The 14,013-nt window shown below is 37.1% G+C and overlaps 1 protein-coding gene across 1 annotated transcript; it reads left to right on the top strand.

Annotated features, from left to right (window-relative positions):
- Window positions 1-4,112: 4,112 nt before the first annotated feature.
- On the top strand, window positions 4,113-9,638 carry LOC113358938. The gene is made up of 12 exons (XM_026602648.1): window positions 4,113-4,217; window positions 4,307-4,783; window positions 4,831-5,494; window positions 6,243-6,345; window positions 6,432-6,468; window positions 6,872-6,923; window positions 7,234-7,266; window positions 7,755-7,774; window positions 8,538-8,624; window positions 9,049-9,120; window positions 9,333-9,514; window positions 9,602-9,638. Exons 1-12 carry the CDS (start codon window positions 4,113-4,115, stop codon window positions 9,636-9,638), a joined length of 1,869 nt encoding a protein of 622 aa, XP_026458433.1.
- Window positions 9,639-14,013: the final 4,375 nt, after the last annotated feature.

The raw sequence follows: 14,013 nt of genomic DNA, 5'->3' as shown, positions 1-14,013 counted from the left end.
ATGCATGGTCTGTCAGAGAGCAAAGGGTACAATTCAAAATACCGGGTTGTATACTCCTTTACCAGTTCCTGATGCACCTTGGGTTGATATAAGTATGGATTTTATACTTGGTTTACCTCGTACTGCTAGAGGTAATGATTCTGTTATGGTCGTAGTTGATCGTTACTCTAAAATGGCTCACTTCGTGGCTTGTAAGAAATCAACTGACGCTTCTAATGTTGCTTCTTTGTTCTTTAAAGAAGTAGTAAGATTGCATGGGGTTCCAAAGTCTATCACTTCTGACAGAGATACCAAATTTTTGAGTTATTTCTGGAAAAGTTTATGGATGCGCTTAGGCACAGTTCTACAATTCAGCACAACTTCACATCCGCAAACTGATGGACAACTGAGGTTGTTAATAGATCACTTGGGAATTTGATTAGAGCTAAGTGCCTGGATAATAGTAAGCAGTGGGATGTGTTATTGCCACATATGGAATTCGCTTTCAACACTTCTGTGAATCGTTCTACTGGGAAAACTCATTGAGATTGTGTACTCTAAAGTACCTAATCATACTCTTGATTTGGTAGCCTTACCCACACACAGAGTACAAACACTGCAGCCGACTCTTTTGTAGACAAAGCAACTGAATTACATAATGAAGTAAAATCTAAACTGGAGAAATCCAATTCTAAATATAAAGAGGATGCTGATAAACACAAGAGGTTTAAAACCTTCAAGGAAGGGGAGATCGTGATGATACATCTAAGAAAAGAGAGATTTCCAGTGGGTACTTATAACAAAACCAAGATGAAGAAATATGGTCCTTTCAAGGTTTTAAAGAAGATCAATGATAATGCTTATGTTATTGATCTACCAAATGATTGGAATATCTCCAACACATTTAATGTTCAAGAGATTTTTACGTTTTATGGTGACAATGAACTTCTGGTTTGTTTGGACAACTCGAGGACGAGCTTTACTCTAGAAGGGGGGACTGATGCAGGGCATACTACAATTCCAGAAGATTCCGCTTAGAGGTTTGGCTTTCATGGTTTCCTAGTTTCAGTCTTTCTTATTTTTAGGATTCTTTTAGATTTCCTTTTAGTTTTCTGTTTCCTAGTTTAGTTATTCTTCAAGCCTATGTAAAGGCTAGATTAAGTCTTGTAAGAGCTATCTATTACTCAATCAAATTATTAAACACAAAACTTATCTTTCTCTTCTTGCTTGAATTCTCTTCTCTTCTTGCTTATAGCAATCTAGTATTGCGTGCACCCCCACAAATAATCCGTTGATCCCCTACCAGAACAACCCCCTTATTGATTACAAAACGGTCTCGACGGGGATGAAGTGCATACAGTACCCATCCATCCTTGACCCCCATCAGCCGACCGATGTGCAGACGAGCAGGTTCTCTATGTTGATTCTGATCTCTATCCCCAGTTGCTGCATGCTTATTATCTCCATCTCTAGACCCCTCACCTGTAACCTCTACACCAGAACCACTACCAATAACACCCCTTTGCACACTTTCCCGCAACCTGCTTCCACTCATATCTGGAGAAGATTTGCTCACACTACTGCATCATCCTAGCAGATTGGTGGAAAAAAAATTCAACATCAGACTCAGTCAAAAACAATACCCATATTTGCAATCCTTTTTTCAGAACACCAATAATTAACAAATTACTCTTGAATATCATAGTTTATTACTTGATGCTTGGGAAGACTCATCCTAGGATTTTTTGGCTCATCTTGAATACCATCAGGAGACCTTTGATCGCTCTCTCTATCACTGGAACCCAAATCCTGATACATATTTGTTTTTATCTTGGCTGGGAAGAGCAACGGTCTTCACATCACAACTGTTAATCACCTCTGGTGGTACTCTGATCGTATGTCCTAGACATTGGTATTGCTCTATTTTACACAGTGGCAAGCCTACTGGCTAGTTACAATGGACTAGCAAAAGTAATTACCTCTTATTGGCTCATGTGAAGCGGCATCAAGCACTTGGCAGTTACAAATCAACCACAAAATCGGTTCGGATCCTGGATAAATCTCAATGGCTCTTACCTGTGAGAATGGATCCACTTGAAGATCCATCTCAACTTAGCATGGTGTTACATATAATTCTGACTCAGCGGTTTACGCACCACATACCGTTGCAGACACAAGATGAGTCATATTTTATTTGGACTATAATTCCTTGCACGTTGGTCGAGTCCATAATTGTCTGGTGGCAGACACACATTATTTCAAAAGTCACCCCCTCCTCATCAGATTCTGGCAAGACAAGGGGACTCAGTAACGAGGTAAATTTACACTTCCTATTCATAGCGGCAGCCAACAACCACAACAAATGGGTAAAGACTCTTCAAGCTCACTCAAATTCAGTTTTTACTAACGTTTTAGTGCTCAGTGATATGATTTATGACAGGTTGCGATCCAAAGTGCCATTAGCCATGGTCGACCAAGTCAACAAGACCTTAGCTGTCCGCACCAATCACAAGTACAACTAAATTAGCATCTTCACTGCAATTTCTATCCACTTCAGTTACGACAAGGCTCAAAGACATCCCGTGAAAAAATTTCAAATTAAAGTTAGTCACATCAACATCACCCTCACTGTCTTATACTTTACTTTTTCTACCCCAAGTGAACATAACCCTCACATCTATTTCCTTCTTTGGTCTCATAAAATCATTTTAATGGCCTCCTCCTCTAATTCTAACCCACCATCCATTGAGAATCTGGTAAAAAAAAATGAACACATCCTTAACCATTCCTGAGGATTTGTTTCCAAAATTTTTTATCAATTCTGAGGAATATCAAAACCAAGCAAGCTCAAGATTGGAAAGGATGTTTCATTGGTAAACTTTGCAGTAATATTTGCTTCCAAACAACCAAAGTTAGTAACTTCATCAATGCAAACTGGGAAATGATCAGCAGAATTGAGGTTGAAGTTTGGAACAGAAGAAGAAATTCTTACATTTTCAGAACTACTCATGAAGAAGATTACTCAACTCTGAGAAATGGAGGCACTAGAGGGGTTTTTGACAATCTGATGGTTCTAGTGGGAGTCCCTGTTAAAGGTTCTGAGCTCATTGATGAAGAGCTCTTCTCTAAAGTGATGATCTGGCTCCTAGTGAAGAGAATCCCAACTCACATAATTCCAGATATACCAAACCTTATAAGACCAATTGGAGTCTTTCAGGGATCCAAGAAACCTTATGGTAGAGACAGGTTTGAAAAAAAATTGGAAGTTAAAGTTACAATCAATGTAACTAAATCTCTCAAGTTTGGAATAGAAGCCTTTGAAACTCCTACTTTGTCTCACTGGTTGGAATGTGCCTATGCTCTCAATGGCATCAAATTCTGCAAAGTTTGTAGAATTCTTGATCACCCAAGCCCACCTTGTCCATCACCTCCAAACCAATACAACCCTGACTATTACCACCTCCCAACCCCTCAGCCAGCCCCTCCACCTATAACTCCTAGACAAAAAACAGTTCAAGCTAGAAAGGATATCATTCACAGACACTACTCAGATGCAGATGCTGCTGTTGAGTTTGAAGTGAAAATGAAGATTGTCAAAAGATTAGAGCTATAAAAGTCAATTGCTAATATTGCTTCCATTTCAAATAATCATATAACCTTTGCAGCTCAACCATCTACCTCTGAAGCTAATGACTCTCCTCACCCAGATGTCTTAGCTTGCCTAATCAGAAACAAAAGATTGGATATAGCAAAAAATATAGCTGGCTCCTACAAGAAAAAACTTCCAAAGTGGAAAGCTGCTGCAAGAACAACATCCAAAAACAACAACACCCAAAGCAAGAATGATGAGGAAACTGTTGTTGCTGATCTTGCAGGTGCTGAACAAATTTTTCCAATCACCAATACCCCAAAACATTTCCCTTTTAATTCTCTACCTACTTTGGCTCAAATCGAAGCAAACATGGAAGCTGAATCAAAACAGAAAAAGAAAGCTTCCAGGAAGGCAAAGAAAAAGGAACATAATTTTGAAGAACAAGATGACACTTCTCTTAAGACTTCCTCTAGTAATACTATGGATACCAAGAGAAAGAAGCCCTCTTTCAGAAGCAAATTCTAATCTCAACATCATGCAAATGGCAAGCACCAAGAGATACAAAGATCTGAATGATATAACTCAGGAGAATATGGACACCCTCATTATCCTTTGGATAATTGCATTTTGGATTGCTCTTCTGCTGGTACAATGGTATATTCACTCAACTCTTTCACTTACTCCTTTTTAAAAAATCTCATTATGGTTTACATGGTTATTTCCCTTATCTTCAAGCATTATGATAATGTCACAAGAAGGCCTACCTCTAAGTATCCAGCAGTGTCCTACTTTTGGCAATTCTTTACTTCTTTAGCATGGAATTGCCAAGGACTGGGCACTAGGGATGCTAAAAGATACCTTAATGATATGCTCAATAAGCTTAACCCTGACATTATCTTCTTATCTGAAACTAGACTAAAGAGTGATAAACTCAAGAAAATCGTGAATGAGTTAGGAATCAGCAATTTCTGGTATGTCAATCCAGGTGGAGCAAGTGGCACTGCTGGTGGATTAGCATTAATATGGAAAACCAATGTATCTCTAGAGATATTAGACTGCTCAATTAACCATCTCAATGCTAAAATCAGCATTTCCAATAGCCCCATTTGGTTATTTACAGGTTACTATGGTAACCCTTATAACACCACTTCCAAGCTCCACTCTTGGCAAAAGCTTGAAACCACTGCTGTCTCTAATAAGTTACCTTGGCTGGTAATTAGGGATCTAAATTTGGTTCCCCATGATACTGAAAAGTTTAGCACACATCCATAGATGCTAATGAAGCCTCTGCATTCAATGAAAATATCCTGAATTTAGATCTTACTGATCTTGGTTTTACTGGTTGTCCTTTCACTTGGTCAAATAAAAGAAAGGGCCATGCTCTTACTGAACAAAGGTTGGATAGAGGTCTAGCTAATGATGATTGGATTGCTATTTTTCCAAATACCACTATTACTAATTTGTTGGCTATTGGGTCTGATCACCACCCAATCTTACTTAACTCAAATCCCCACAGCAAAAATGGTAAGATTCCTTTCAAATTTTTTGGACCATGGTTAGATCATGAAGATTGCAGGAAAATTATTGCTGAATGCTGGAAAAAATACACCCATGGCTCAAGTGCTTTTTCTATAGCTAGAAAGCTTAAAAACATAAAGCTAAATATCGGAGTCTGGAACAAGGAGGTCTATGGCAATATCAAAACCAACATAGATGAATGCAAGCAACACTTAACCTGGCTCCATACTTACTACTTCGGGGAAGACAGAGGACAGACTCTAGTTGATGCTAGAGAACAACTTAAAAAATGGCAAGACATAGAAGAGAAATTCTGGAAAACCAATAGCAGAGATCAACTTATCAAGATAGGAGATCATAACAAAAGTTACTTCACTACATCATTTTTAGGGATTCGCAACCCAGGTTTGCAATGGCATAAGGGCTGTTGATAAATTTTAGTTGCTAATTGAAACGCCCTTCTTTTTCGCAACAGAGATTTGTCGTTTCGAATTTTGTAACCTCACAAGCGAGGTTGCGAATCGCAACTGCGATGTGTTCAAGTGTGTGAACCACGTGCGTGTCGGGAACACTAGGACTTATAAACATGCCCCAGTCAAACTTCAGTCAAGAATTCTTTTTTTTTTCCACCCTTAATCCCAATCCAGGTATATCCTTCCCTTAATCCATTTCTTTCTTCATTTCATTTTAATTTTTCTCCGCCACAAGTAGAGACTCTGTCGGCTCACTCTCTCTTCTTCTCTGCATTTACATCTCCATCTCCATCTGCTCAGCTGATTTGCTCTTTATTTAGGGTTTATATCTCCATCTTCTTCTCTACATCTCCATATCCATCTCCATCTCAATCTCTGAATTTTATCATCGTGTAATATAATCTTTGACTTTTTATGTTAGGGTTTACAGATTTTGATATATTTAGGGTTTCAGTTGTGAGTTTCGGGGTTCAGACTCAGAGACTTTGATTTCTAAGATTTAGAGATTTTGATTTAAGTTTATCAAATCCATTGATTTTAGGGTTTAATATTTGATTTCAGTTTTTCGATTTCATTTGTGAATCTGATTCTTTCAATTTCAGTTTTTCGATTTCTTCTATTTCTTTCGATTTTAGGGTTTCATATGTAAATCTAATACGATTTTTTTGTTTCCATTTTAGGGTTTGTTAAGATTGAAGAACTGAAGTACTTTGGAGATCTGAAGAACATTGAAGGTATAAGTTTGATATATTGTTCTATGTTAACTTTCTTAGGGATTTTGAGGTATTTTCAGTTTAGGGTTTAATTTGTATTTTTGGGTTGTAAACTATAAACTAATTTTATGGTTAGTTGTTGTAATGCATTTTCAGTTCATCAGAGTTTGAAGAAGAAGGAAGAACTAAGAAGGTATATGTAGTAGTCCTATAATTAATTTATCCCTCCTTTATAAGTTAATCTAAGCTTGATTAGTATTAATTGTGATGCTAGGGCTTAGAAATAGGTATCTAGTGGTCTTAAGTCACCTCATTTGTTGAATTTTACAAGAAAATCTTTTGAATTGAGGCAAACCACTTCATCACAGAAATTTCGTACGTTGTCCTGTGACTTTTGGATCGATTTTAGGGCACTTGGGAAACTAAAATAAGGCTTCGTTTCATGAAATTTGGTTCTATAAAAGGCATATCTTTTGTGAATTTAAGCTTTCCTCTATGAACTTTATTGCGTGAGCTATATTTCACTCAGTAACTGTTGTTCAACGCTCCCGCCAGTGCTATTTTCAATGAGTTTGATATTTTGTATCTTGATCTAGCCTAAAATTTCTACTGATAAGTTAGATGTCTTCGAACAACAATCTCAGCAGGGTAATTTATATCCAGCTCAATTATTGCACTAAGAACTATGTTATTGCACTATGAACTATGTTAGTTTCAGAAACGATTGTTATTGCACTTTTGGCGGTCATGTTCTGTAACTGTTGAACCTATTCACATCTCGAATTAGTTGTAGTTCCATTGATAATGTTTGGAACCTTCTTTAGTAAATCCATATTAGTATCCTCGTCGAGGGGCTTTGTGTTGTTTCCATAGTTTGGCTAGGTCAGTTCATTTTATTTTGTAGATCAGGTTCAGCGAGATTGTTCTGTTTCTCTAACTTAACTTCTATTTGGTTAAGGTGTTATTGGATTTGATAAGCGGACAACAGAGGGTAAGGGTTGTATAGCGGATTGAGGTTGGAACTTACATTACTCTTTTATAACCTTTAATGCCTCTTTACAAAACTATATTTATGCATCTAAACAAATTCATACATTGCTGCTTTTTGATTCACTGAAATCATGTTGATTCTTTTGGCTTTTCTATTACTTAGAAAGGACCTTATATGTTGCTTGCATGTATGAATGTTATGGGAAACAATAGTTTCCATCTGTGGTATATAGGAACTCTGCTCCTCCATTTATAACTACTTCTTTCGAGCTTTTATGCTATGGCTAGGGCGATACACCACAGTATTACTATCTAGGTGCTGGAATTTGGCATTGAATATTATACATTGTTTGAAGGAGGAGTAAATTCCATATACATAAGTGTTATGTATGTGTTGATGTTCTTTAAATATTTTGGGTACTTGATTGTTTATTTCAGTGGGTCAAATGTTTCTTATAACTTGTCTGTTTTATGTAACTTTTATTGAAGGTATTTTTCTTGGGTTGATTGTAAGTAGTCTCTAACTCTCGAGTGTATATATGTAATATCAAACACCACATTGTAAATTAGGTGATCATGTATATTTCTTATAACTTTTAGAGTCCAGTTAAAGTACTTGGCATGTCTTGAAATGAATGATTCATTTCTATACTTTCTAATGTCAGCACGTTCCGTCTGTAATTAGTCAGGTCCTTATAATCGTTGTTAATTTTATTTTGAAGAGCCATGTTATACTTTTCCTTTAAATCTAAAATCAGCCATTTTTAGGCTTAGCTTATGGTAGCTATCACCTGAGGTATTAGAGTTAGTGTACTATATGTTGTTTAGTGAAAAAGGGGTGCTACAGTGTATAACTATGAAATTGTTTTGATTATTTTGGTTCCTTTTATATTTTCTTTCCATTTTATGGTTTGTTCTTTATCTGAATCTAATGCCCTTTTTCTTCCATGTTAGGGTTTGTCAAGATTGAAGAGCTGAAGTTCAGTTCATTAGAGTTTGAAGAAGAACTGGTTTAGGAAACTAAGAAGGTATATCCAACTATGAAATTGTTTTGATTATTTTGGTTTCTTTTATATTGTTTAGCTGAAGTTTGATGATAATAGCATCTCAGTGAGCATGATAATAATTTCTTAACTTAGAAATTTGTATACGTTGTATGGTCTGAACTTAAGAATTTTTATAAGTTTGTATACTTTCTGAACTTAGAGATTTTTATAAGTTTATATGGACTGAACTTTATAGTTTTTGTAAGTCTGATTTTTATTTTGATAGAATCTCAGTAAGCATGATAAAAATGGTCCTAGTGGTGAACCTAAGGCCTTCGAGAACCCTACCGCTGGGACTCAGTTGAAGCTACATGTTAGAATTGAAGGGGATATATCAAATTCATGATATACACATGAATTCTAACATGTAGCTTTAATTGCATAGAAAGTGTATGTTTTTATGGTTTGGATAGCCAATTAGCTTTATTGTTTGGTTGTATTCATTTATAACTAAAGTAGATATATCAATTTAATGGAATGGATTTAGTATAGTTACAGTTCCAACCCTATCTACTTGGTATAGTACTTTGTTTTGGTAAAGTTTCCTTGTGTTGGTTGTTGTTCCTTGATTGGTTCTAAGTTTCAATATAGCCAGGCCGCATTTTGATTATGGGAACAATTATTAATATTGGTTTTCAAATCTGAAGTAAAGTGTTTTAATTTTGTCACTTATCATTGTAAGTTTTAAACTATTGAAGTAATGATGATTTTTGTTATATCATATGATATTTGATCAGACTATGGTCTGTACATCTCCTTACACTTACGATATGAGAAGGATATGCTTGCTTTCGATGGATGCACACATGGTCTGTCTTCGGATGAGGATGATGAACTAACCTTGATCAGGTACTATGACTGTAATGGTAGAAATCAAATTGTGCCCTTTTTGTTGTTTATGTTAGGATAAATGCAATGTTAATCACAGAATAAGTGTTTTGATCGAAAGGAGATTACGCATTTTATGTTGTTGCTTCATCGTCACCCTCATGTTTGACCTCATCCCTTATTTCTTATGCAGAGAGAACACCCCACTCTCGTGCCGACTTTTTCACAGGAAAAAATAGCATCAGTTGAGGAACTTGATTACATTGTGTCGGTTGAAAGTGATGTTTTTATTCCTTCATACTCTGGAAACATAGCAAGGGCAGTTGAGGGACACAGGATTTTTCTGGTGCATAGAAAAATATTTTCTCCCGACAGGTAACAAGACTCCACCTCTAGGCATATAATTTGAACTATCTTAACAACTTATTGTTTCTAAAATGTTTTTTTTCCCACTTATACCAGAAAGGCTCTCGTGCATCTGTTTGATAGAGTAGAATGAGGATCACTTAAGGAAGAGAAGAAGTTAGGTGATGAAATTCTGGAAATCCATAGAAGACGGTAAGAGTTTTTCCTGTTTCTGAACCTTCATACCTATTGAAAAATAATAACACAGTAAAGCAGTAGTGCACGTACTTTATGATGTGTTGTTGTGAGCACTCTGTAGCTTCCAAAATCGACTGGAATGAAAGATTGTGTTTCCCACGAATATCATTTTCTCTTGATCTCTCCAGAACTCAGACCGCCGCGGCATACCTCCTAAATAATTTTCTATAGTATCAAGATTTGACCTGCTACACATCAGTTATCTGTATTATTGCATAGTATGATTCGTTTTATCTGATCTGCATTCTGTCTAATTCATTGTATTATCACATGATAGAGGACATTGAAGGACTGCAGCACAATTCAATATAATCTAATTTGTTAGTTTGTTCGCAGGTTAATTGAATGATGCTATGTTGTGAGATCAGAAAGGTTGGAGAACAAAGCAGCCATTAGGTCCCTTAGCAGCTGCAAGATTTGTAAGTTTCCATGTAGTATTTCCTTATAGTGATTTAAGTTGGGAGAACTTAGGAATTTCGTAACTTTCTATAAACTGAACATAGGAACTAAGTAAGTTTCTATGTGTACACTAGTTTGTTGTGATACATACTTAATATACATTTGTATCAAATACTCATACTTATTGTTAATTTCAGTTGAAGAATCCTTTTTTCATAATATACTACAGTTTTGTAATGAGTGACATAGTTTGTATATCTGTGGAAATGATGAATATGGGGAACTAGGTAACTGCAGGGGGTAAATATGGGCGAAATGGATTTTGACCAGGTCAATGAAGACTTGACCTTTTTTTTTATGTTGCAAAATATTAGCAACGTCTGTAATCTGTTGCTAAATTAGAACCAGAACCAATAACATTTAGTTCTGGGTAGGGGTATTCCTGTAATTCAAAACAGCTTAGCAACGACAGATCTCTGTTGCGAATAAATAGCGTCGCAATGGCACTTGTCGTTGCGAATCACCGTTGCTGACCGAGAGCCGCAACGGAGCTTATGCCGTTGCGAAAAAATGCAACGCCGTGTTTTGCAACGTCGATCTGCCGTTGCAACCCAGTCAGCAACGTCCAGATTTCGTTGTGAATCCCTAAAAATGGTGTAGTGCTTCCACATAGCCAATAAGAGTAGAACAAGAAGAAATAAAATTGATACTATTCAAGATGGAGATCGCAATTGGATCACTGACTATCAAGATATCAAGAACTGCTTCACCAACCATTTTTCTCAGATGGCAATTGCTGAAACCATCAATACTTCCTCAGAAATACTCAACCCCATTCCTCTAGCCATAACCACTGAGGACAACCTAATGCTCAATAGAAAACCAGAGCCTGCTGAAATTAAAGCCATCTTATTCAGCATGGCAAATGACAAGGCTCCTGGTCCAGATGGTTTCCCTCCAAACTTCTTCAAAATTAATTGGGATATCATTGGAAATTATATTGTCAAAATGGTTCAACACTTCTTCTCCTCAGGTCACTTACTTAAGGAGATGAATGCCACTTTTATAGCTCTCATTCCCAAAATTGACACCCCAACCTCTCCTAGTCATTTCATGCCAATCAGCCTATGCAACACCACTTATAAAATCATATCCAAACTTCTAGCCCAAAGAATGAAACCCTACCTGAACAAACTCATATCTCCTTATCAGTCAGCTTTTATCCCTGGAAGACAAATCTCTGAAAACATAGTTATTGCTCATGAAATCATTCACTCTGTGAGATCAAAAAGAGGAAAAAAAGGGAAAGTTGGTTCAATGGGCATCAAAATAGATATGGCAAAAGAATTTGATAGAGTGGACTGGACCTTTCTCATTACTATTATGAAGAAAATAGTCTTTGATGAGAAATGGTGCAACAAAATCTTACAGTGTATCTCAACCTCCACCTCTGTTGTTCTCATTAATGGCTCTCCTGACAAATTCTTCAAACCTTCCAAAGGGCTAAGACAAGGAGACCCTCTATCACCTTATTTGTTTCTATTCTGCATGGAAGCTCTGTCAAGAACCCTTCTTTATGCTGAGGAGCTAGGCATCATCATTGGTATCAAAATATGCAAAGCTGCACCATCTATCAGCCATCTCCTTTTTGCTGATGACTGCATGATATTCTGCAAAGCCAATTTGATGGAAGCTCAAAACATAATGAAGATTCTCCAAATCTTTGGTAGCACTTCTGGGAATCTAATCAATTTCAACAAGTATGGAGTCTTTTTCAGCAATAACACCAATCCATACCTCATCCCTCAAATCAGCAGTTCCATGGGAGTTCAAATAATTCAACTGGATGATAAATACTTAGGCTCACCAATTTTCACCCATAGAAGCAAAATAAATTCTTTCAAGCCTGGAGTGGAAAAGTTGAAGCTGAGACTCTCCAGCTGGAAAAATACTCCTCTAAACCCTGCTGAAAGAGAAGTTCTCATCAAGTCTGTCACTTCCTCAGCATGCATATATCAGATAAACTGTTTCAAGGTACCTAAGAAAACCTGCAAAGACATCAACAACCTTCAAAGAGATTTTTTCTGGGGAAAAAATATAGAAAATCCTTCTGGATACTACCCTAAAGCTTGGGCGGCAGTGTGCAAACCCAAAGACCTAGGGGGATTAGGATTTATAAATATGGAACTCTTCAAAAACTCTATGACAACAAAAATTGGATGGAGGCTTGAGCAGGACAAAGACTCTCTATGGTTTAATCTCATGGATGCCAAATATCTCTTAGGCAGGAATGTTCTCAACATGGATACAAAATCTAAGGATGGAGATTCATGGGTTTGGAAAGGAATCCTAGAAGGCATCAACAACATACAACATCACTCTCTCTGGAGAATTGTAAATGGGAAAAAGATAAAGATATGGGAAGACATTTGGATTCCCAACACCTCTTTGAAACAGCCAAAACCACAGAATTTCCCACATAATATTGAAATTTTAGAGTCCTTACTTCTACCAGATGGAACTTGGGATGCATCTCTAATTCTTACTTACTTTAGCATTGACAAGGCTGCAGTGATTGCCTATTTACAGACTCATCCAAATGAAGAAGATAGAATAATATGGGATCTCAATGATAAAGGCGTTTTCTCTGTCAAAGAATTATACAAGGAAAAAATTGAAAACCTCTACATAAATGACACCACTACAGGAAACTGGGAAGCTATCTGGAACATGGAAGTGGCACCAGTTATCATAATTTTTCTTTGGAAATGTGTTCATGGAATTCTTCCCACCAATGCAAAAAAAACTAGCATTCTTCATTACATCAATCCTATACGCATTGTTTGCAATAGTGGTGAAGCAGAAACCATGTCTCATATGTTCTTAAACTGTCCAGTTGCCATTCTGGTCTGGCAGGAGGTTTTGGGCTCCATTAACTCCCATTTTGACAGTAATACCATCTTCATTGAATGGTTGAATTCCTGGTTTCAACCTGGAACTACTAGTTCGAACTGCAATATCTATGCAACTACTTGTTGGTATATCTGGAAAGCGAGACGTGATCTCATTTTCCAACAAATTCAGCCTAATGCGGGAATAACTTCTCTCCGCATTAAGCAACACTTATGTGACGGACCAGAGAGTTTTTGCTTCCAGCGGGTTGGGTTACGGATCTCTTGGCAAGCTCCAGACCTCTGATACGCCACTAAAGAAATTTTGTTCATTCATAATCCTGCACACTGTAGAAATCTCGTTAGTCTCAAAGTAAGAATTCCATGAGCATATGTCACATACCATAATGCTCATAAAATTCGACAAGGGTCCCAATTTCAAAAAATAGGAGTCGGTAGTTGCAAAAATTAACACGGACCAATTGCCCAAAAGTAACAGTCTGCCAGTTGCCAAAATTAACACGGGCCAATTTCCCAAAGATAACAGATGGCCAGTTGCCACAATTAACACAAGCCAATTGCTCAAAAATAACAGACGGCCAGTTGCCACAATTAACACGGGCCAATTCCAAAAGTAACAGACGGCCAGTTGCCACAATTAACACGGGCCAATTGCCCAAAAGTAACAGACGGCCAGTTGCCACAATTAACATGGACCAATTGCCCAAAAATAACAGACTGCCAGTTGCCAAAATTAAGGTAGTTCTGGTTACCAGCCATCATTGGCCAGTTGCCAATGATATATACTTGCCAAGATTGCAACCATCTCTGAATAGATGGTATGAACGGCAAAGCAGTAACCGACACTTTTAGATGATATAAACCGCATAGTGGCTGACTACATACCCTCTCCGTTGCTCGAAGGGATCAAGCATGACCGTAGTTCGTCATTGTTTGTTTAGATACTATGAACTGCACACC

The sequence above is a fragment of the Papaver somniferum genome, chromosome 3 (genome assembly GCF_003573695.1).
Source record: "Papaver somniferum cultivar HN1 chromosome 3, ASM357369v1, whole genome shotgun sequence".
Lineage (NCBI taxonomy): Eukaryota > Viridiplantae > Streptophyta > Magnoliopsida > Ranunculales > Papaveraceae > Papaver > Papaver somniferum.
Note: the sequence above shows the minus strand (reverse complement) of the source record. Positions and strands in the feature narration are given on the sequence as shown.

Bases quoted from the DNA above. Each gene is read 5' to 3' on its own strand.
- LOC113358938 (XM_026602648.1), top strand. From the start codon at position 4,113: ATGGCAAGCACCAAGAGATACAAAGATCTGAATGATATAACTCAGGAG. The intron at 6,346-6,431 runs GTATTTTCAGTT...ATGCATTTTCAG, and splicing joins ACTTTCTTAGGGATTTTGAG to TTCATCAGAGTTTGAAGAAG. The intron at 8,625-9,048 runs GTTAGAATTGAA...ATATTTGATCAG, and splicing joins GGACTCAGTTGAAGCTACAT to ACTATGGTCTGTACATCTCC.